The sequence below is a fragment of the Sycon ciliatum genome, chromosome 5 (assembly GCF_964019385.1).
Source record: "Sycon ciliatum chromosome 5, ocSycCili1.1, whole genome shotgun sequence".
Lineage (NCBI taxonomy): Eukaryota > Metazoa > Porifera > Calcarea > Leucosolenida > Sycettidae > Sycon > Sycon ciliatum.
Genome location: NC_088647.1, coordinates 21187036 through 21209914, shown reverse-complemented (window position 1 = coordinate 21209914; position 22879 = coordinate 21187036). Strand labels below are relative to the sequence as shown.

The window sequence follows — 22879 nt, the reverse complement described above, 5'->3', positions numbered from 1 at the left end:
CATATCTCACTTGTGTCTTTGTGGATTTCAATGAAATTTTGTGTGTGACCTCGTGATATCCACCACTGTCGATTTACGATGCTAAACCTGGGAGAAACCCGACTGGAAAAAACCGGCTGAAGTGAGCGGCGGCGGCAGTCAAAGACATCACCGTCATGACGTCACCGTCAACAAAGGGAGGAGAAATACCAACACCGCGTACCGATCAAACCACCAGCAACTGTCACGAGATGAGGGACCCATGAGTGTGTGTGATCCCCGGTAGCCTAATCGGTAGGGCACTGTCCCGGAAAGACAGGGGTGCTGGGTTCGAATCCCGCTCGTGGATCCTTCTTTTGCAACAGAGACGAAGTGACCGGCTGCGTCTCCGCAACAACGCTCTGCAACAAGCGGCTGATACAGGATTGACATGTGGAGCAGTGTATGACTCCTCGCCCGGCAGAGAAGTCGCCAGAGGCACAACTGCCCTGCATTATACTTTTATAGCAACCGCACGAATGGACCACCGGACACAGACAATGAGAAGGACTGTACTTGGCGATACTCTGTCACCTGACATCGTCACGGGCCAGCCTAATTAGCTAAGTGCAGTCTGCAAACATGGCACCCATTCTCACTTCACAAATCAATTGCGTGCGCGCAACAAAATACCTTGCTGTGCTGGAGGCAGTGTACATTGCCAAGCTGAAGCCTGAACTGCGCGTGCAAAAGAAGTATGTGCGAAAGTAACTACTAGTAGTAGTACTAGTAGTTGTCACTGTTTTGACATTGTAGTGCATGTACCGTGTGTCCCCACTGTCGTTTGATACTATTTTTGTAGTAATATTCATTGTTTCACTATGTAGTTGGCGCCACTAGCGCTATCTTTTCAAGTGCTATTTGGTCTATGCTCTGACCGCCAAAGTGCCGGTTATAAGGACTTGCTTGCTACCATATTACTGAAGTAATCATCATTGTATTCGACTTGAAATGGTACGAAAGGCCTAGTCGAAACTACATGTACATGTACATGGATTCTGTGATTCGTGTGCTGATAGGTTATTAGCCTAACCTTTAATAGCATAGAGCGTCAACACAATATGAGTAGCGGCAACTCGCCTGACGCATTATACTTGTATACTAACCGACCCACCTAAATATCATTATCATTCGGTAGTAAACATACTCCCTGTGCTGCTAGTACTCACTAGTACCCGTCAACAATATCACTACACTGCAATGATCAGCTGTCATACTCTGCACTGCCTGGGCATTGCCGACACTGTCGGTGTGTGTTGCATACAGAACTAGTAGAAGATAAGAGGGCGGCGATGCCAAGCTTGCCAAGCTAAACACCACACATGTACAAATGGAAATGCAGACACCTACACCTGCATGTACATGAAGCCGGGAAAGTAATCTGGTCCATCATCATGCCAGAACTATACACACTGTGATCATGTTCACTCTCGCTCCGAGTCTGAGCTCCATCGCATTCTGGACAACAGTTCTGACACCATGGATACAGTGCCCGTCCAGACTATGCACCGCCGCGCACAGCCAGCAGACATTTATAGGATCATTTTCTCGTGTTGTTATTTTCAGAATCAACAGCAGCTACAAGAGTATACTAAGTATAAGGTCATGAGAGATCAGTGAAATCACTGCATTTTGTGGTGAAGCGAGGAGTGTTCTGAACGCCGAAGGGAGCAACGTAGTGCGAGATCATCAATACTAGTTGCTCTCTTGGCTGGAATGAGCGGGTCATGTTACAGGATGTTGTTCTCCGCCTCCCACGGTAATGAATGATGGCAAGTGTTGAGGTACGTTTGAATGTGCAGCAGACTGCTAATTGATTCAAAAAGACACTGATTGTATTGGAGAGTAGTTTCCGGAGTATTAGCTGTACTGTGTACAGAACCACCATCTACGGACCGGAGTTCTGCACGGTCCCCCGTAGACTGAGATTACTAGTATCCTCCACCAGGACAGCGCATACGAGCAGGCGGTGATCATGGACGGCGCTGCTGGACGAGACCAGCCTGAGGGAGTGAGGGGCATCTTCGCCTCGCTGGACACGAATTCACTGGGCTACCTGGTACAGGACGATCTGGCTATCATGTGCGAGCAGATGCAGGTCGATCCGGGCCAGGTGGAGTTTCTCATGCAGCTGCTGGACCGCGACGGGGACGGCCAGGTAGGATACTAGTACTGGTAGCTAGGGTCTGTGACCTGGTGACTCGTGGAGCAAAAACCTTCATCGCGTTGTAGTTTGAACTGGTTTTAGCCCTATAGCACGAGGTTAGGTTCGCTCAACCTACCCTTCACACCACCACAGTCCACCACGGCCACCACTCCTACTACTACCACATAGACACATTCTCTCAGTTGTTCATTATGGTACTTACCAGTATAGTAGGCACTCAGCTAACGTAAGCTCGGGGAAGTGAGAGAGGTGGGAGTGGGGCTAGCTGATCCTTTGCTAGGTTCCGCATAGACCTGCATCCCATCATACTGTATAACATGTTATTTTAGGTGTCAGGCACCTGATGGATTGCACATGTGCGTGCGACTTCGAATATTTAGAAATTTACCAGTATTCCGTTCATATCAGCATTATTTTTGTTCACACTCTGATCCACTCTGATTTAGCCACCCGCACTAGTACCAAGTACAAGTATTACATTCACTGGGGGCAGGGGTAACTGCAGTTGGATCCCAGGACGGATACCCTGATGCCGTCAATCCTTTTTCTGCACCTTGTCCTCACCCACTTACAGAGGTGTGGTGAGCCCACAAATGGGATCATTTTCAAGTCCACCAAGAGTTTTGGGGATTTCAGGGGTTGTGGGCCGTTGGGCGGTTCAATAGCCAATTGAGTCATCTTTCTAAGATTCATTTTGAGTCTCTCTCCCCTCTCCCGGGGCAACCCACGTGACTAGTTTTGGCAGTGAGCAACAAGTACAAGAACAAGTGTGTGTGTACATGGTGTGTGTGTGTGTGTGTGTGTGTGTGTGTGTGTGTGTGTGTGTGTATGTGTGTGTGTGTACATGGCGTGTGTGTGTTGCGAGGGAGGGAGGGGGGGGTCCCACACACATGTTATTTGTCCTTTACGACTGGCAGGTATCCCTTGCAGCTCAGTCACTGTCGCACAGACCAGTACTGATTAACAACAGTTACTGGACTCTGCTCTTTCTTGTCTCTCTGCCTGCTGTTACAAATGTAGGTCTGTCAGCAAAGCTGGACGAAACAGAGTGTTTTGGCGTCTACGATGATCGACTGTACATGGTGAAAAGCAACAGCTCCCCGATGTCCGTTCCGCGAGACCTCTTCAACATTCTGCGCCACTGGGGGTTTGACCCGTTCATGATCGACTCTATGGTCGCTTCGCTTCTGAATGACTTAGATCGCTTGTCCGGGCGCAGGATGCGGGATTCCCTTTCGGACGGTCGACGAGCTGTTCGACGCGGCCACACCGGACGGCACGTTTCGGCACATGCGGCGCTCAGACGCCGCGTGGTACACGCGCAACCTGTGGGGCCTGTCGGCTTTGCGAACGTCAACTACAACCAGGACGGCGACACGCTGAACACGTTTGTCATGGCCGTGATCCTGGCCGGTGTGCAGGCCGTGACCCTGGCCGGTGTGCAGGACGGTTTCTGGGCGGTGGAGGGCGGTAACCAGGAGGTGTGTAGAGGACTGCTTGACAATGCTGACGTTGCACTGCGTCACCAGGCGGTCACCGCAGTCCAGCGGCTTGACCAGGCGTCGCCGTTCGCCGAGTTCCAGGTGAGCGCTGGCTCTGGCGAGGCGGACGTGTTTGATGCCGTTGTCATCCCAACGCCATTGCAGCACTCCGGAATCGAGCTGAACGGCTTTCCGCACAGTGCGAGCACAATGCACCGCGGCGAGTACCAACGCACGGTGGTTACGTTTGTCGTTGGTCAGCCAAGTAACGAGTACTTGGGACTGGATTAACTTCAGCCGTGGCTCCCTTCAGCTGTATTGGCATACCCAGATCAACCATACACAAAGAACCGGCGGAGAATGAGTCCGTGTGGAAGATCTTCTCACCAGAGCCGTTGGACAATGTCACTCTGGACAAGCTGTTTCGTGCACGACAGCATGTCACCGTGCGAGAGTTTGCCGCCTTTCCCAAGTACAGCAGCGCACCGGCCGAGCTGCCGTCGTTCGTTCTCGATCAGGCCGTCTTCTACACGAGCCTAATCGAGTGGGCGGCAAGTGCCATGGATATGAGCTCCATATCCGGCCGCAACGCCGCGCTCCTGGCCAACGCGGCCCTCTCACGGCACAGCTGCTTCGAAAGTTGACACCGCAGCTCCGACTCTGAGCAGTCATGCGCAGCCCCACCGGTCGGGTAATGCCGGTGAAAGTGCTGAATGCTGGTTCGTTGTTTACACGGTCAGTGCGTGGCAGTCACCGGTACTCGATTTCCGACGAGCCATCTATGCACCAGGGAATGTAGTATAGTAAAACTCCTCAGACCCGGGCAGGTTGGGACCGAGCACTGCCCGCCGTAACTAGGAATTGCCCGTATCTCAGAACTTGCATAGTTACAGCATGCAAGTAACATTTTTCCTCTTCTTCGAATCAATAGTTTTTCGGACCGTTTTTTGTTGAAGGGTCAAATTTTGCTTTTTTTTTGTTTTGTGCAAAACAATTGTGGCTCTACTGTATTGTAGGTCGGTCAGAAAGGTGTCCGGTACATGGACATGCCCGGATCAGGGACGTCCGCATCTGGGGAGGTTTACTATACACGCCCTAACACAGCTGCATTTCAACAAGCTGCCTACAGAAACAAATGTGCACTGAGTATCCATGCACTGAGTGTTGCCTGGAGTTGGCAGAAGAGATCGGCACAGGCTGGCTGTGTTTTAGCCCCAGGTTATAATGTGCTCGCATAAATGTTCAAGGATGAAAGTGTCGGATGCTTGGCTGCAAACTGGTTGGTCCTGAGACCATCCTTAGCAGATGATTCATGCTGCAAGCTACCACTCCGATGCTCTGATTTCTGCGTTCAAACTTGTCTCCTTTCTTCGAATTGGTGTCCAGGGGAGAAAGTCTCCTGGTAAGATTCTTGACTTGATCTTGTTTTGGAATTGTCTAATGGCAGTAAGTTCATACAGGGGAGCAGCTTCCACTGCTGCTTACATACCACAGGGCGCTGACTACCTTCAGTCTTGACCTGTAACCCCCCCCCCCCCCCCCCGTATTCATGTACGTTACTCATACCCCCCCCCCCCTCTCTCTCTATCCCTCTCTCTTTCTCTCTCTCTCACGCACACACACACACACACGCACACACACACACACACACACACACACACACACACACACACACACACACACACACACACACTCAGATTCAGACATGCCCATGGCTGAAGTGATGATAACGAACAGCTATTGTTAGACATAGCAACTTGTGCACACACACACACACACACACACACACATACACACACACACACACACACGCGCGCACACACACGACTTAATTTCGGGCATCAGGATGAAACCAAAGAATTCAATTTTAACAAATAAAGTGTAAATGGCTTCGCTAGTCCATGAGCAATTCAGCAAGTTTGTGCATGTAACATGCCATGTACGTTGCACAACAATCATGTATAGCATATTATAGCATGTAAAAGCAAAATGTCTTGAGCAGCCCAGTAATGTGCGGGTACGAGTGGGGACAAGGCAGCTGTATAGAGCTAGAGATTTATAAAAGGAAGAAGCCATTTTTCGCTCACAAAGCAATAGGTCCTCCAATGTACATTGAAGTTCAGAAGCATACCATTACTACAGTTGAGCTGTTTTGTGAAGCTCTCTTTAGGTGGAATAGGTCACAGTGATCATGTGTGACAGCATGGACTTACATGTAGGTAACATGCACTCAAGATAAGGCATAGGCTGCCCAACGCCGGATACAGTGTTTCGCGAAATGAAAAGGTTCTGAGAAAATTGAGTACATCCATACATGCACTCCCTTTTAAAAATTAATTTTAAATTATTCAAGTATCAGGCAGCAGTTGATTGTCTACAGAATCGTGACTTGACTTAGCTAAACTGAACTCAAGCTAAGGCATAGGCTGCCCCAGGTACGTATGCAGTGTTTTGCGAAATGCAAAGGTTCTAAGAAAATTGAGTACATGCATGCATGCACTCTCGTTTAAAATTTAATTTTAAATTATACAAGGGCTAGTATCAGGCAGCAGTTGACTGTCTACAGTATCGTGACTTGATTACCGTGTTGACACAGGGCAACATACCAGCAGTGTATACCGGTGACACCGTGAAGTACCTCCCTGCTGTCAGTGCGCTCGTGATGACCGGTTAACGTTTGATTGTCATGGTCGAGCTCCAGAGAGATGATATCACCGGTTTTCCACTGCTGTCCAAGTCGACCACCATTACATTTAGGATCTGGTACATACCCACGCCAGCCAAATATCTCCGCTTTTGTGTCATGTAATGTCTCCAGTCGTGGCTCAGCGGATGAGCAAGCACAAATGCGCACATCACCAAACTGGTGACTTGTCTTGTCTATTCTTACTCGAATACAGCTTGTACCATGCTTGGCTGTTATCAGTGACGAACAAGTAGCCCTGGGAGAACTCCCTAGTACACTCTTCCTTATTGTGCGTTCGTTGTTGCTTATAGTTATATCTCCGTGGCAACGGTTCGGATCGAAAGTCGGCTTTATATTGATAACCTTTGGGCTGCCCTGCACGTGCGCTTCTGCATATTGTACGGATACTGCGAGCTGACCTGCAGTTGAAAGCTGTGTGCGTGTCAGCTCAAGGCGTTCTCCTGAAATTTCTTTCAGCAGTGTAGTGGGTAGTTCCATGCTGTCTTCATCGTGAACAGAAATGTTGAAACGAAGACGATTGATACACTCCTGAGACAGGCCTGACGGCACATTTCTCTTGATCACAATCTTCAGGTTCGCATTCACACGAGCATTTTCAATGTGAGCTGCTAATCCGTCGGTGAAGTCCGCAAAATCCTCGATGGTGCCGATATTGCCAATCTGACCAGCGACTTCTGGTGCGTTATCACGACCGAAAACTATCTGACTTCTTGCGCATGGCTCGAGATCAGTTCCTTCCACAGCTTTCCTGCGATCAACTGCATTGTTCAGCCAATGGGCCATCTTCACAAAGTCAGTGTCGTCATCGCAGTTTTGCGAGAGCTCTGACGCAGCCTGATGTACTTCAAGCCCGTCCTCTAGCCGAGCCACCTGGCTTTCCAGTAGCGCAAGCTTCTTGTTCCTCAGTTGGTCCACCTCCTCCAGGAGAGTCTGCTCTCTAGAATCCAAAGCCATCTTCAGCTGCTGGAATTGTTCCATGATCTCCTTTGAGGCATACTCCGCAGCTTCATTCACACAATCCATCTCTTTCTTTACTTTATCCAGTGCAGCGGAGATCAGCCTGTCCCCATCTGGCAAGCAACTGCTGAAGTTTGTGTCGACAGTTTGGCGCATCTCTTGCACAGCATTCTGAATGGGCACAAGTTGGTGTTTCTGTTCGGGTTTTCTGTGAGCGCCCGTGTCCAGGCATTGCTGACATGCCAGCTGGTCACATGGAAAACAGTATTTGCTCAACACCTGAGTGGGGTGAAAAGCACAATGGTGCTGTAGTTTAGTGGTTCTTGGGACGTTCTTCTCTTGCTCAGCAGTCAGTGATGCCACTTTATGATTACGTGTTGCCCTAAAGAGTGGGTGGCCAACGGCGTGAGCGCTGCACAGGTTCGTTCCACAGTCTGCACAGCTAGCCGTGGCAGGTTCATCTTCAGCGCAGTCGTCACACATTACCGGTTCCGGCTCACTGCTTGATGAGCTCTGTCCTGGTGTCGTCATCTTTGGGTAATTGTCCGGTAATGAAGACGCCGGTGACCTTGGCGTTGGCGTTTTGGCGAAGCACTTCGGACAATGAACTCGTCCATCAAATGTAACGAGCTTCTCCAGACACGCTATACAAATTGCGTGCAAACAAGATACCAGCTTCAAACGTCTCGCCTTGCTGCCACAAGACGCACAGCACAACCGATCAGGCATTATTACTATTATTGTTATTCCTCTACGAACTCCTCGGGATCGAGCTTGTACTTGTAGTTGTAGCAAACTAACTTACTTCTACTTGCATTTGGTCGATGACATTTTTTTTAATCTCTGCTACACTGCACCCAGCACTGACTGACTGTCTGTGGTATGCAGCTGCCTATACTAGCCCATACTATTACTGGACCATGTACTACGGCCCGGTCGGTCATAACAACGACATGTCGACACATGCACAGGATCTAGTCTAGGCGTGACCATGGTGACAGGGCACATTCACTCACACATTCACTCAGTCAATACGACAATAGTGAGGTTTTGCATTCCGAATTTCGGTTCGGCGTTCTTCGGTCATTTGTCGAACATCAAAATGTCGAATTTTCGCACCAACGTTTGTTTTGCAAGTCGAAAATGATGTGTTTTCATTTCGTGAGCCCCGGCATCAGCAACGTCCTGTCCCGTGCTCCTTTTCTTGCTTATTCCAACGAACTTTGATCGCCCAAAGAGTCGAGGGCCAAACCTGCTTCCTCAGTCGCCTCAGAAAAACCAACGCCATGGCCAAGTCAAATGTTATGCGTGTCGCCATAGTCTTTTCAGGCACACAGATGACGGTGAGAACACTCCAGGCGAAAGAGAGTCGACAGGCAGTGGAGAGGAGCAATCTGACGTAGCTGACGATGCTATGTCGCCAAAGACGCCTGCCAAGCGATGCCGAGATAAGAAACCTCTTTGAATAAATCACGCGCTAGCCCTCTTCTACAAGAAAATGCATCCGAAAAATATTTTCGGCAAAGTGAGCTTTTTCCGAACTAACAGTTGAGGGTTTTACGTCGGGCCCTAGACGACGGCTACTTAATCTTTGGCCAACCGGACAACGAAGAAGTTGTGACCAAAGAGAATGATTTTATTTCTTGCGCATGCGTTTGTAGAATGACGTAATACTCAGTGAGTCAGGCCAGGTCGCTACAGTACTCCCCCGCCAGTGGTGAGGTCGGGAGGAGCGAAGCACGATAAACAAGAAACAAGAAAGAGAAGAGAAAGGAAACACAGCATGTACAAGGCGGAAAGGCAAAAATATAATAATAATTATGATACATATGTACAAGCGAGAGCGCTGCATGTGTGAAATTTGTTAAAGGGGAAGTATACCCTAAAATCAAATTTTCACCAGTTGTAGTCTTCTGGGTGCTGAGTCGAATGGTCTTGGTCCGAGGAAGCTGCGACGCTCCCTTCCTACTTGAATCCCAATCGAACTCGCGCATTTCCACCGAAACTGGGTGACTGCGCCCTACTAGATGGGGATTTGTATGCAAAATGTCACTAAAAGCGCCATTTCGTTCTTATAAAAGCACGGATGACCGCGATTGGCCCATATGTTGTACTCTTTTGGACGCTGAGTCGACTGGTTTTGGTCCGAAAAGGCTGCGATGCAGCGTTCCTCCTTTATTCCCAATCGAACATGGTTGAACAAGCGGTCACGTGCTCCTGGGTGCCCAAATCACCTGGTCACCGCGCCAGCAGGTGACAACTTTCACACCAAGGTTCAACTCGAGTTCAACTCAAGTGACAGGACTGCACCCAAAAAAGGTCAAACAGGCTAGTAAGTTGTACCCTGCACTGCACGGTGACCAGGTGACTGGTGTACGCAGGAGCACGTGACCGCTTGTTTAACCATGTTCGATTGGGAATAAAGGAGGAACGCTGCATCGCAGCCTTTTCGGACCAAAACCAGTCGACTCAGCGTCCAAAAGACTACAACATATGGGCCAATCGCGGTCATCCGTGCTTTTATAAGAACGAAATGGCGCTTTTAGTGACATTTTGCATACAAATCCCCATCTAGTAGGGCGCAGTCACCCAGTTTCGGTGGAAGTGCGCGAGTTCGATTGGGAATAAAGGAGGAAGGGAGCGTCTCAGCTTCCTCGGACCAAGACCATTCGACTCAGCACCCCGAAGACTACAACTGGTGAAAATATGATTTTAGGGTATACTTCCCCTTTAAACAACGTGGCACAAATGCCGAAACAAAAATCAGAAAAGCAGGAAAGAGAGAGATGCATGACAGAGGCGGGTTAACGGGTCAGAGGTGTGTTAAAGGGGAAGTTAAGGCAAAAATTAAAATTTCACCAGTTGTAGTCTTCGGGGTGCTGAGTCGAATGGTCTTGGTCCGAGGAAGCTGAGACGCTCCCTTCCTACTTGAATCCCAATCGAACTCGCGCACTTCCACCGAAACTGGGTGACTGCGCCCTACTAGATGGGGATTTGTATGCAAAATGTCACTAAAAGCGCCATTTCGTTCTTATAAAAGCACGGATGACCGCGATTGGCCCATATGTTGTAGTCTTTTGGACGCTGAGTCGACTGGTTTTGGTCCGAAAAGGCTGCGATGCAGCGTTCCTCCTTTATTCCCAATCGAACATGGTTGAACAAGCGGTCACGTGCTCCTGCGTACATCAGTCACCTGGTCACCGTGCCTGCAGGGTACAACTTACTAGCCTGTTTGACCTTTTTTTGTGTGCAGTCCTGTCACTCGAGTTGAACCCGAGTTGAACCTTGGTGTGAAAGTTGTCACCTGCTGGCGCGGTGACCAGGTGATTTGGGCACCCAGGACCACGTGACCGCTTGTTCAACCATGTTCGATTGGGAATAAAGGAGGAACGCTGCATCGCAGCCTTTTCGGACCAAAACCAGTCGACTCAGCGTCCCAAAGACTACAACATATGGGCCAATCGCGGTCATCCGTGCTTTTATAAGAACGAAATGGCGCTTTTAGTGACATTTTGCATACAAATCCCCATCTAGTAGGGCGCAGTCACCCAGTTTCGGTGGAAGTGCGCGAGTTCGATTGGGATTCAAGTAGGAAGGGAGCGTCTCAGCTTCCTCGGACCACGACCATTCGACTCAGCACTCCGAAGACTACAACTGGTGAAATTTTAATTTTTGCCTTAACTTCCCCTTTAACGTGACAGAGGTGGAGAGCATGTCAGAGGCAGAAAGAAAGAAAAGAGGAAACGTACGCATGACAGAGGAGTGTTCAATGATCATGTCAGAGGCGGCTGCATGTTGCAGGCTTGGCGGGATACCAGCAGGAGCGCTGCACTGATGCGAGGCATGCGAAGTGAGGCGGGGACAGATGGAGGCGAGCGCAGCTCCATGGGGTCCGGTGCCGGGCGTGTGCCTGCGTGCGTGCACAGTGAGTGAGCTGGTACGACGGGTACTGGTTGGTGGAGGTGGCCAATTTCCAGCTTGAGGCCAGGACGAATACGGACGACGACGACTGGACGATGCCGTGGCAGGATAGCGGGGTATCCAGGTGGGCCGGGGAGGGTGGCAGGGGCCACAGCAGCTCCGAGGCGGATCCAGTGATGGTGAGGCTCAAGTTTTACGTCAACAGCCGGCGATTGACGGGATCCCGAGAGTTGAGGCGAGCAGGAAACTGCGGCGGGCCGAGCTCAGGGATGGCATGCTCAAAACTCCGAAGAGCGCAGCGTCAGGGGTCACCAATTTAGGGTTTTACGTCGGGCCCTAGACGACGGCCACTTTGGCCAACCGGACAACGAAGAAGTTAGTTGTGACCAGGGAGTCGTCCAGGGAGTCGTCTATACGACTCCCTGGTTGTGACCAGGGAGTCGTAAAAGCCCGGGAGAGGACACGGCACACATTCCCAGAAAACATCTTTGCCTCGCGCTGCCGGGGGAACGCTGCCAGGGAACGGTGTTGCGAGCCCAGGAAATTATTATTTTCGAAAATTGTGATGTCTTCTTGAAATACTAATTGGGACATTCTCCGATTTCTCTTAGAGCACGGAGACGATTGCTCCGTCGAGTCTTCTGATCTCTATTTTCATCCTCAATTCTTCCAGCTGCCTCACTCATTCTCTCTCAGTTTATCGAAGTTAATTTATTCTGAGGCGATGGAAATGCAAGATAAATCCCTAATTGTACTTCAATTTTATTTGAGTTGGGGTGAACGAAATGAGATTTGTGGAAAATGACGCCACTTCCCGTGTTAGCCGCTGGTCGTATCATAAAGCCCATACTCCATTGCAGGTGATGGGCGAACGTTCGTGTTGAGATCCGCTGAGCTTCCTCGTACTCGTTGAGTTGAATTTGTGGCAGAAATTGCACTGAATTGCAGTCAAATGGTTGTGAATGAAACGAGATTTGTGGAAAATGACGCCACTTCCCGTGTTAGCCGCTGGTCGTATCATACAGCCCATATTCCATTGCAGGTGATGGGCGAAAGTTCTTGTGGAGATCCGCTGAGCTTCCTCGTACTCGTGGAGTTGAATTTGTGGCAGAAATTGCACTGAAATTGCAGTCGAGTGGACTTCTGTGCGTGTGTTGTGAGTGAATCGCAACGGCTCCCTTCCTTCAGCATCGTCAAAACGCAACATAGAGCATTATTACGCACTCGTTCCATGATTCATGATATTGCCTGGATTCTTTTAAAAACAATCAATGTGTGTTCCCTATCTATCTACATTGTACATGGTTGCAGGTCGTTATTTATAAATCTTGATAATTTCAACACTTTTCTACTCGTATACTGAGTACGCGGTGACTTTAGCCGTTTAGGAAACGGAAGGCTCAGCCTCCAGGTTGGCCAGAAAGGTTCTCAGTGAATCTAACCGAAGTCTTGGCGAGTGTACAAAAGGTAAACCTATCATTTGTACTTCATAACGGAATTGTGCACAAAAATGCGCACACACGCACGCGCGCACACACACACACAACACTGTACAAGCACATGTGCACATACACACGCCTCCCCCCCCCCCCCCACACACACACAGACACACTCAACTCCCCACCCCCTGTACCATGTGTACTGAGTCTGACAGACAGACACACAATCATGTTTATGCTTCTTATTCCTTCGCCACCAGTTTCGGATCAACAACGAGTTGTAAAATATTGGTATTTTAGGACTCCCTGCCCTGAAGACGAGCACAGCGCCGTGGATCGAGCAGATCCGGCCGCGCCGGCCTAGCGTGCTTCACTTTCTGGCCGAGGCAAACATCGTCCGCGTGCGCGCATCCCGTGTCCTCTCCCGGGCTTTTACGACTCCCTGGTTGTGACCAGGGAGTCGTAAAAGCCCGGGAGAGGACACGGGATGCGCGCACGCGGACGATGTTTGCCTCGGCCAGAAAGTGAAGCACGCTAGGCCGGCGCGGCCGGATCTGCTCGATCCACGGCGCTGTGCTTGTCTTCAGGGCAGGGAGTCCTAAAATACCAATATTTTACAACTCGTTGTTGACACCATTATCCGAAACTGGTGGCGAAGGAAGGATAAACATGATTGTATGTCTGTCAGACTCAGTACAGGGGTGGGGAGTTGAGTGTGTGTGTGTGGGGGGGGGGGGGGGGGGAGGCGTGTGTATGTGCACATGTGCTTGTACTTTTGTGTGTGTTTGTACAGTGTTTGTGTGTGTGCTTGTGTGTGTGCGCGCGAACGTGTGTGTGCATTTTTGTGCACAATTCCGTTATGAAGTACAAATGATAGGTTTACCTTTTGTACACTCGCCAAGACTTCCGTTTCCTAAACGGCTAAAGTCACCGCGTACTCAGTATACGAGTAGAAAAGTGTTGAAATTATCAAGATTTATAAATAACGACCTGCAACCATGTACAATGTAGATAGATAGGGAACACACATTGATTGTTTTTAAAAGAATCCAGGCATTATCATGAATCATGGAACGAGTGCGTAATAATGCTCTATGTTGCGTTTTGACGATGCTGAAGGAAGGGAGCCGTCGCGATTTACTCACAACACACGCACAGAAGTCCACTCGACTGCAATTTCTGACACAAATTCATAAATCCACGAGTACGCCGAGGAAGCTCAGCGGATCTCCACAAGAACTTTCGCCCATCACCTGCAATGGAATATGGGCTGTATGATACGACCAGTGGTTAACACGGGAAGTGGCGTCATTTTCCACAAATCTCGTTTCATTCACAACCATTTGACTGCAATTCAGTGCAATTTCTGCCGCAAATTCAACTCCACGAGTACGAGGAAGCTCAGCGGATCTCAACACGAACGTTCGCCCATCACCTGCAATGGAATATGGGCTGTATGCTACGACCAGCGGCTAACACGGGAAGTGGCGTCATTTTCCACAAATCTCGTTTCATTCACAACCATTTGACTGCAATTCAGTGCAATTTCTGCCACAAATTCAACTCCACGAGTACGAGGAAACTCAGCGGATCTCAACACGAACGTTGGCCCATCACCTGCAATGGAATATGGGCTGTATGATACGACCAGCGGCTAACACGGGAAGTGGCGTCATTTTCCACAAATCTCATTTCGTTCACCCCAACTCAAATAAAAGTGAAGTACAATTAGGGATTTGTCTTGCATTTCCATCGCCTCAGAATAAATTAACTTCGATAAACTGAGAGAGAATGAGTGAGGCAGCTGGAAGATGAGGATGAAAATAGAGATCAGAAGACTCGACGGAGCAATCGTCTCCGTGCTCTTAGGGTGCGTTCTTAAATCCTCTCGGAAAAGTTGGAGACTCTCCGAAAAGTTCGAGAGCTGTTCTTATATCCTCTCCGAATTTTAGGAGGCTCTCCAAAGCTCTCCAAGCTCTCCAAGCTTCAGAGGTGGTTGAAACTTGGAGATTCCCGCGGTTTGGGATCAGCGCATGCGAACTAGGCTAAAAGCCACGTGTTGATCATGAGTGTACGCATTTCCCTTTTCGCATACGCACAGCGCATACTATATTCGCGGCACTCAAGATCGCGGCCCCTTTGGCGCTTCATTTTGCTTGACATCTGCAAAATATCTCCGAATTCTTCGAGACCCGTTCTTGAAGAATCCCAGTTTCTTCGACTTCTCTTTTCTTCTTCTCCCAGAAGCTAGAGAATTTAAGAACGCACCCTAAGAGAAATCGGAGAATGTCCCAATTAGTATTTCAAGAAGACATCACAATTTTCGAAAATAATAATTTCCTTGCCTCGCAACACCGTTCCCTGGCAGCGTTCCCCGGCAGCGCGAGGCAAAGATGTTTTCTGGGAATGTGTGCCGTGTCCTCTCCCGGGCTTTTACGACTCCCTGGTTGTGACCAAAGAGAATGATTTTATTTCTTGCGCATGCGTTTGTAGAATGACGTAATACTCAAGTGAGTCAGGCCAGGTCGCTACAACAGTCTGTAACACTCCGAATCTTCGTGTGCATTTTCGACCTAGTACTCGCTCCCGCGTGCCGAATCTTTTTGCCGAATTTCGGAATGCAAAACCTCACTAACGCCACCAATGCATGCCTCATCATTGGAAAGGCTTCCTGTCTGAAGCCTTTCCATACTGGTACTCGATGTTCCAGTTTTGTGACACGAGAATGGCACGAGAATTAGTGTACCGCTGAGTGTACCGCTATACACGTGGTCGACACGTAGTCGACACGTTGTTGATACTTTTTTGACACGTGACCCCTTCAACGGTCTGCTTTGTGCCAATGACACTCGGTAAACGCCGATGTCGCGTACGACAAAGACGACTATCCCGTACGCGAAAGAGTTGAGAACTGCATGACGTGGACCTGACGGCAAGGACAACTGCGAGGAGGCCCCTTTCGGTACCCCTGACGGGAAGGAGAACTGCAGAAGTCGACGAAGTCGAACGAGGAGGCCCCTTTCCGTACCCCGTACTGCAAAGTGCCATTGATGGATGCCTTTTGCACCTGGAACGACCCCTTAAACGCTGTCGCGGCGACTATCCCGTACGCGAAATAGTTGAGAACTGCTGACGTGGACCTTTTGCACCTGGAACGGCCCCGTAAATGCTGTCGTGTCGGCGGAGTGAATGTGCAGGGTGAGAAGAATTGCTGCAAAGACGTCCCCTCTAGGCCTTTGGAGACATCGTCGGCGGACTGAATGCGCAGGGTGAAAAGAATTGCTGCAAAGACGTCCGCTCTAGGCCTTTGGAGACATCGTGGGAACTCCTTCCGGTACGAGTACTATACAAACTGCTGACGTGGCCGTGGACATATGTACATGGAGACATGGTGGGACTTCATGTACAGGTCGTCCCTCGTTAATACATAATCTCTGGGACTTGACAAATGTTATGTATTAACGGGGTTTATGTACTAAACGAAAGTGTACATAACTTGCTTGTATACCAGAATTTTTCACTTTTTTCAACTTTTCTGAGTGTTTCTTGCTACCATGACTAGGCAGCGAGATATTCTTGATTCCCTCGATATAACATAAAAATTATGTTATAACGGTCACATTTAGCGAAGATTCTACAGTTGACATGGTACATGCCCAGCCGCACCTGTAGTACAGTCACTCGGCAAAAAAACAGAGCTTTGTCGGTTTGTGATGTGCGCTCTGATTTCTATGCCTATTGCGTCCACAAGTAGAAACTAGAACACGTACACGATGTGCCTCCACTGGAAGGCCAAAAGATCAGTAAATTATGTACTATTGAGGTAGGTGACATGCGGGTACGGAGAAATGTTATGTACTAACGGGGTTTATGTACTAACGGATTATGTACTAACCGACAAAATTTGTATGGAAGTGACCACGTTTCGTCCGGGACTTGAGATTTCTTATGTACTAACGGGGTTTATGTACTAACCGGACTCGTATTAACGGGGGACGACCTGTACATGGATACATGGTGGGAATTCCTTCCGGCACCCCTGTACATGTACCGCAAAGCCAACGGTGGGGAAGGAGAAGTGCAGACGTGCAGGAAGACGAACGAGGAGGAACCAGGACGAGCGAGCAATGGCAGGACTAGCTGGACCGTAAGTAATAGCTGAATTGTGCATAACAACTTGACATCCATGCGGCACTCGCCACTTGCCACTGCATATTTCTTGTCCCCTAACAATGTCTCTCCTCTGCCCCCTGTGTGTCCACGGCCCTGTTGCTGAATTAGCCCGATGAATCGAATGTCTTCCGCAACTGGAACGGCCCAGTAAACGCTGTCGCGTCGCCGACTGAATGCGCAGGAGGGAAAATATTGCTGCGAAGACGTCTCCTCTAGACCACGGTAAGGCAACCCATTGATATGTTGCCAGTTACCTTCTACTAACACGTTTTCAGGTGGAGAGTGTCTTGTACTCACGTTATCAGGTCGAGAGCGTATTGTAGTCACTCTCTCTACTTCATTACGTTTAAGGTGTACGTATAATTTCTCAAAAAATTAATGGTCCACAGTCGTGTCGGAAGGGTACGGTGGGACTGAAGATCTGTTACCTTCTAACACGTTATCACTATATCTGATTATCAGGTCGAGAGCGTATTGTAGTCACTCTCTCTATTCCTGAACTTCATTACGTTTCAGGTGTACGTATAACTTTTCCAAAAAATTTAATGGTTCACGTCTTCAGATAGAGAGCGTATTGCACCCACTGTCTAGTCTCTGTAGTGCATTGAGATTTTGTTGATCGCACATGAAAATGGATACACAGACAAAGCAGGCCAAGTACATGGCGAGATGTCGCCAGAAGAACGTCTTCAGATAGAGAGCGTATTGCAACCACTGTCTAGTCGATTTTGTGGATCGCACATGAAATGGATACACAGACAAAGCAGGCCAAGTACATGAGAGAGTGGACGATGTGCGGATCGACACGGCCTGCGGGTACTTCATTAAAGTTACCCGTGACATAACTAGGATAAATGTTAATCACGCAAAGACATTGCCAAGTATGTGAGCACTTTGGACTTGACAGAAGAGTGCACGGGCGACGTTGACAAAACATACCGCGGTGACTGTCCCCATCATGACAGCAGGGCACATCGCACGCAGCATCGCAGATCGTGTCGAATTGCGCATCATAATATTGCAAAATTGCTTCAGGCTCATTTCTGAGAAACAGTAGATCAACGGTAGTTATGATAATTATGTGCATTCTCTTTTCCGTGCACTGTAATGATGTACATGTACATGTAGGATACATGCAACAGGCTACTGGCAATGTGTAAAAGTGGTGGTTCACAGCAGGAAGGGGTGTACGAGTTTGCTGTCGCAGCATCCCTGCTTTTCTGCTATTTCTTCTCCATGTTTTGTAGGTTTTGCACAAGAACTCTCCAAGTTTGAGTTGCGATATTGGCAACTTTTGAGCTTTTTCTGAAAATATGGATGCGATTTCAGCAACTAGCACTTGTTTTGGCACGGTTGCGAAAAGCATAAGTTGCGAAAAACTATGGCATCTTTGGGAAAGGGCTACTCATAGCCTACCTCACGACCTTCTGCTTTCTTTCTTCATCACTTGTATCTTGCAGGTATATCATCCCGTGACGACCACATTGAAGTCTGAATTTGAAGTGTGAAGATGCTTCAGCAACCACATCGTACTTTTCCATTGCTTTCATTGTGCTTCTACTGTGCATGTGTGTAACTTGTGGGGTAAACATGTGATGACATTGTATGCTGGCGACACGGTCAGATGTTGTCCATGCGTCTAACGTACACCTTCATGTTATGCATTGAAAAGGATTTGCCACTTGCGATCCTGGGACGAGTATCAGGTCAGCTTTGTCCTGTGTGGGCTGTATCAGATTGCTGTTCACTTCTCTATCTGTTGGATGTGTGACTTTCTGCAAGTTTCTGGTGTATGATGGCCACTTCCTTGCTTGTCACTTTGTATGATATTACATTCTGTATTCGCTGCTTCCATGGCGTGGTCTGCAAACTGCAATCCTTGGCCAAATGTCATGTTTGCTATGTTGTGCTTTGGCCGTCAGCTTGTCTGCACGCTGTAGTTGAATTATTTTTGTTTCACAACCGACTTCCTCAAGTCAGTGGCCACTGCTTTGCATGGCATTATATATGAATAATTTCCTGTTTGTGTTGTGTGCATGTGCGTGGCCACGTGTGTGTGCCGTGTGCATACGCATGTTTGTGTATCTGTGTGCGGGGTAGCGAGGCGGGGAGGGCTGGTATGTATCAGTGTGTTATTGCAGTCTCATGGCTACATACAGTACATCGCGCGCGCGTGGTCATCATGTTTACCTTCGGGGTTGGGGTGGGGAGGGAACGGAAAAAGAACTGAAATTATCCATATAAAACCGCTCTGTGAGCGGTTCTGAAAAACCTTTACTGGTACTGCCCCGTCGTAAAAGTAAGAAATTAGAACTGGCCCATTGTCCCCCCAAATGTGAACTGATCCACCTAAATCGCGAATGACGGGACCCGAACGCACCAGTAGCACGAGGTTCCTACCTGTGGATGCGTTGGTCCGGACTATAGGCCATGTACTGTACTAGCGGTAGGTGGTGTTACCCTATGATCCCCCCCCCCGACCTCGTGCTACTGGTGCGTTCGGGTCCCGTCATTCGCGATTTAGGTGGATCAGTTCACATTTGGGGGGACAATGGGCCAGTTCTAATTTCTTACTTTTACGACGGGGCAGTACCAGTAAAGGTTTTTCAGAACCGCTCACAGAGCGGTTTTATATGGATAATCGATAGTACAGTAGGGACTTCAGTCTGTTCAGACCACGTGACTTCATGGCCCAAAAGGCAAAAGCGTGCAAATCGAGGCCTGCACAAATCGTGTGATGTCAAGTCGTGTAAAGAAATGTGGAACCGTTTTTCGAAATGAAGGAAGTCTTGTACAGTTGGAGAAAGTTTCGGTTCGTCTTGTTGGAGCTTGCCTTTGTTTGGGACCAGCAAGAATGGAGCTGTTACGTTCATTTTTGACGGAGATACGTATGCGGATGGAAGGGAAAGGTGAGAAACTATATGATCCGTCCGGGTCCCCTTCTTGAAAATGTGATATTCGTATTCTACGACCTCGAATTAGTCCAGATACATGTAGAAGGTAGTCTTTATTGTTTTCACCTTCCAGAAGACCTATTTCTTGCATTATTCCTCTTTGTACTTTGCCGTGCACCGCCGCCATAGTCAGTATGGAAAGCAGCGAGAAGAATCCTGCGCTAAATGACGCTGATGTACAAATTGAATTGCTTTTGGCTGTTTCGGTCCATGCCCCCATTCTTGTCTCCAATGCTGTTATGCTCGATCTGGTTGAGCTCGGCAAGAATAGCTGAAAGAGTGCCGAACTGGGAGATTTGCTGTATATTCTTGTTGCTATTTGCTGCATCTCTGCTGATGTGCGTGCTACGATTACCCCAGCCAATACAATGTCCTGTACATGTACATGTACATGTTGGGCTTAGTCAGTGCCTCTTCCGTGATCATTCTTTTTCTTGACACCAACAGTCCGAAGCTATCTCAGGACTGTATTATCAATGTCTCCTGTTACTTACCACTACATTGTAAACCATGATATTCAGCTATTTCATGCGGAGAATCAAGATTGTTTTTGGATCTGGTGTGCGGTTGCTATGCGTTGCTAAGGAAAGTGGGTTCTCTCAGTTTGACATAATCTCTCTGATCTCAAATGTGTGGGACGTTTGTCGGAAAAATCCGGTGATAGGCGATGACTATTTTGCTTGTAACTTTAGTTTCCTTTGTCCGATTTAGAAAAACTAAAGACCAAACTCCTCAGGAAGCTCTAACCTATCCAAAAAGCAAAACATAAGCCACAGAAAACCGATTTGAAAAAATGGTCTGAAGTCCCTATCAATAGGCACATTGCCTTTGGATCATTTCATAATAATAATAATAATAATTTTATAATAGCAATAAAGAGAACAAATTAATTTTAATTTTCTTGTCACATTCATCAGTGGAAAGTCGTGACTGAAGAGAAACCATGCTGAATACATTCAATGATGTGTTACGAGAACAAAATGCAGTGCCAAAATAGAATAACAGAACATAATGTGTCACTAGAGCGCGCAATGTCGTCTTTGAGGAATACTCTTTCTATTGCTAATGAGTGATAAGCACGGGCTTTGTGCACCCGATTCTGGATGGAAGTAGGGCACACTCCATTTTCCTTACAGCGCTTCAAAAAGATAATATTATGTGAAATGTTTCTAGCCAAGTAGCGTTTGCGCAGAGCATCATTCAGGGTTTCAACCTGACTCCTAGAGTATCTCCGTTTAAAATATGCACATAATCGACGTGGAGACAACAATTTTATAATAGCAATAAAGAGAACAAATTCTGCAGTCATCGCCACACTACAACGAAGTCATGAAAGTTTACCAGAATTAATTTTAAAGAGTCGGCGTGGAGAAAGCAATTTTATTAGTGCAATTAGGAGTATAATCGATGCAGACATGGCCAAACAACAACGAGTTCATGGAATTTTTAAGGATTTTTATGTTATTCAAAATCGATTTTCGTGTTCCGCTCATCAGTGAATAGTATCGGAACTGAGGGTACTGTGTACAAAATAGAACATTTTATAACAGCATAATTAATTAAAAGTGTGAACAACAAAGGAAGTGCTACAGCATTACATAATAGGTGTCAAACATAGTGCTAACGTATATAACTGAGTGCAGCCACAAAGCAAGAGGTGATACAGTGCAACATGACACAACATTTACATCTGATAACCAGCTACGAGAACAACTTTAGCGCGACTACATGCTTCTTTTGTTTACAAAGAACAGGATTATGCACACGAATACATACAGCTTCCAGAACCTTCAACTGCTTAACATAACTTGCACGGCACAAAACAGAAAAGTGAGAATCATCGTACACACTACGACAATCTGGACGTGATAACAAGTGACAAAATACAGCTGACTTTTTGCTCACGTCGCTCTCTGCCGTCTCATCCCGCTCCTTTCCTTCGATCTCCTCCGCCTTATCCTCGTCCTCCGTCTCATCTTCATCATCATCGTCCTCATCACCACCATCATCATCATCAGTCACTTCCTCATCATCCGTTTGATGCTCAGTCTCACTGCACTCCTTATCAGCCTCCAACATGGCTCCATCATCTCCACCAGCATCACAAGTCGTTTGACCGCTGCTCCGCGTTACCGTTGCTGGGTTCTCTGCTACTGCACACCCATTTCCACTGTCCATTTTGCGTGGGCCAAGTCCATTCCGTGCATAAATTTCAAGTGAATAGTTTGCTGTGCTTCTTCTGGGTCTATGGGTGAGGATATTGGTTTCATTTTGGTTTGTCGATGATCTCCCTCTCTGTCCAGACACAGTCGGCACCGTGGATCCCAGCACCGGGGGACCACCGTCTCGGTAGTCACCAAAGGTAAAGGGGGTGGCTCAGGCGGAGGCAAGGGCAACTGCCGAGGTGAAGGTTCAGTGTCTCTCGGTGGCCCCTCCTCCATTCCAGGACGATGATGTTGTGCTAGAGTAGGCTCCGCTGCCGTTTGCAGTGGGTCGAGAAGTGGTGGCCAGGTCAATGATGGCAAACCCACCCCAGCCCCAGCCACCCACGGCACCCCAGGTGGTGGGGCCGGTGGTGGCACTGGAACAGCCGGCGCATGGCCACACCGTCCACCTGCCGATACATTATGTCGTTGAACGAGAACTCTACGCCAGTAGTGACCAAGGACATTAACTTACGGAAGGCTGTCTCCGACAACCAAGGAGTATCTACCGAATCATTTCGATACAGTACATCAGCACAAATATCGATTGTCTCATCCAATGGTACGTTCGTGAACAATGATACTACGTCAAACGAACACATATGAGCACTAGCGGGAACCTGATGAGAGCGCAAGATATCTACAAACTGGAAACTGTCTTTCACTGTGCGCGTACAGTAATAACTTTGTACGACCCCGAGAATAACACAGAGCCACTTAGAAATGCTGTACTGTGGAGATGAAACCATTGATAGTATCGGTCGCAAAGGACAATTGGTTTTATGTATTTTTGGCAAGCCATAAAGTCGTGGACGGACGGAACCCATTGGCTTGATTTTAAGAAACTCGCCATTGGTA

At 48.2% G+C, this 22879-nt stretch overlaps 3 protein-coding genes and 1 long non-coding RNA gene across 4 annotated transcripts in view; 2 read left to right on the top strand and 2 right to left on the bottom strand.

Moving 5' to 3' along the window:
• Positions 1–1570: 1570 nt before the first annotated feature.
• The window catches only part of LOC135818008 (prenylcysteine oxidase-like), a 35473-nt gene continuing 14164 nt past the window's right edge, over positions 1571–22879 (top strand). The window contains 1 exon segment of the mRNA XM_065331325.1: positions 1571–2176. The gene's annotated coding sequence lies outside the window, so the exon portion shown is untranslated.
• Positions 1994–4310, top strand: LOC135816893 (prenylcysteine oxidase 1-like). The gene is made up of 4 exons (XM_065329994.1): positions 1994–2176; positions 2632–2680; positions 3206–3911; positions 3998–4310. Exons 1-4 carry the CDS (start codon positions 1994–1996, stop codon positions 4308–4310), a joined length of 1251 nt encoding a protein of 416 aa, XP_065186066.1.
• LOC135818007 (E3 ubiquitin-protein ligase TRIM45-like) lies at positions 5499–8120 on the bottom strand. Its single transcript, XM_065331324.1, has one exon. The coding sequence runs from the start codon at positions 8057–8059 to the stop codon at positions 6227–6229; it is 1833 nt and encodes a 610-aa protein (XP_065187396.1). The 5' UTR covers positions 8060–8120; the 3' UTR covers positions 5499–6226.
• Positions 13641–14550, bottom strand: LOC135816672 (uncharacterized). The gene is made up of 2 exons (XR_010553451.1): positions 14126–14550; positions 13641–13943 (listed from the first exon to the last, which is right to left on the bottom strand). It is a non-coding gene; the product is annotated as an uncharacterized LOC135816672 (long non-coding RNA).

Coding starts and splice junctions, on each gene's coding strand:
- LOC135818007 (XM_065331324.1), bottom strand. CDS start 8,059: ATGCCTGATCGGTTGTGCTGTGCGTCTTGTGGCAGCAAGGCGAGACGT.
- LOC135816893 (XM_065329994.1), top strand. CDS start 1,994: ATGGACGGCGCTGCTGGACGAGACCAGCCTGAGGGAGTGAGGGGCATC. Junction 2,681..3,205: donor TACATTCACTGGGGGCAGGG/GTAACTGCAGTT, acceptor TTACAAATGTAG/GTCTGTCAGCAAAGCTGGAC. Junction 3,912..3,997: donor TACCAACGCACGGTGGTTAC/GTTTGTCGTTGG, acceptor TGGCATACCCAG/ATCAACCATACACAAAGAAC.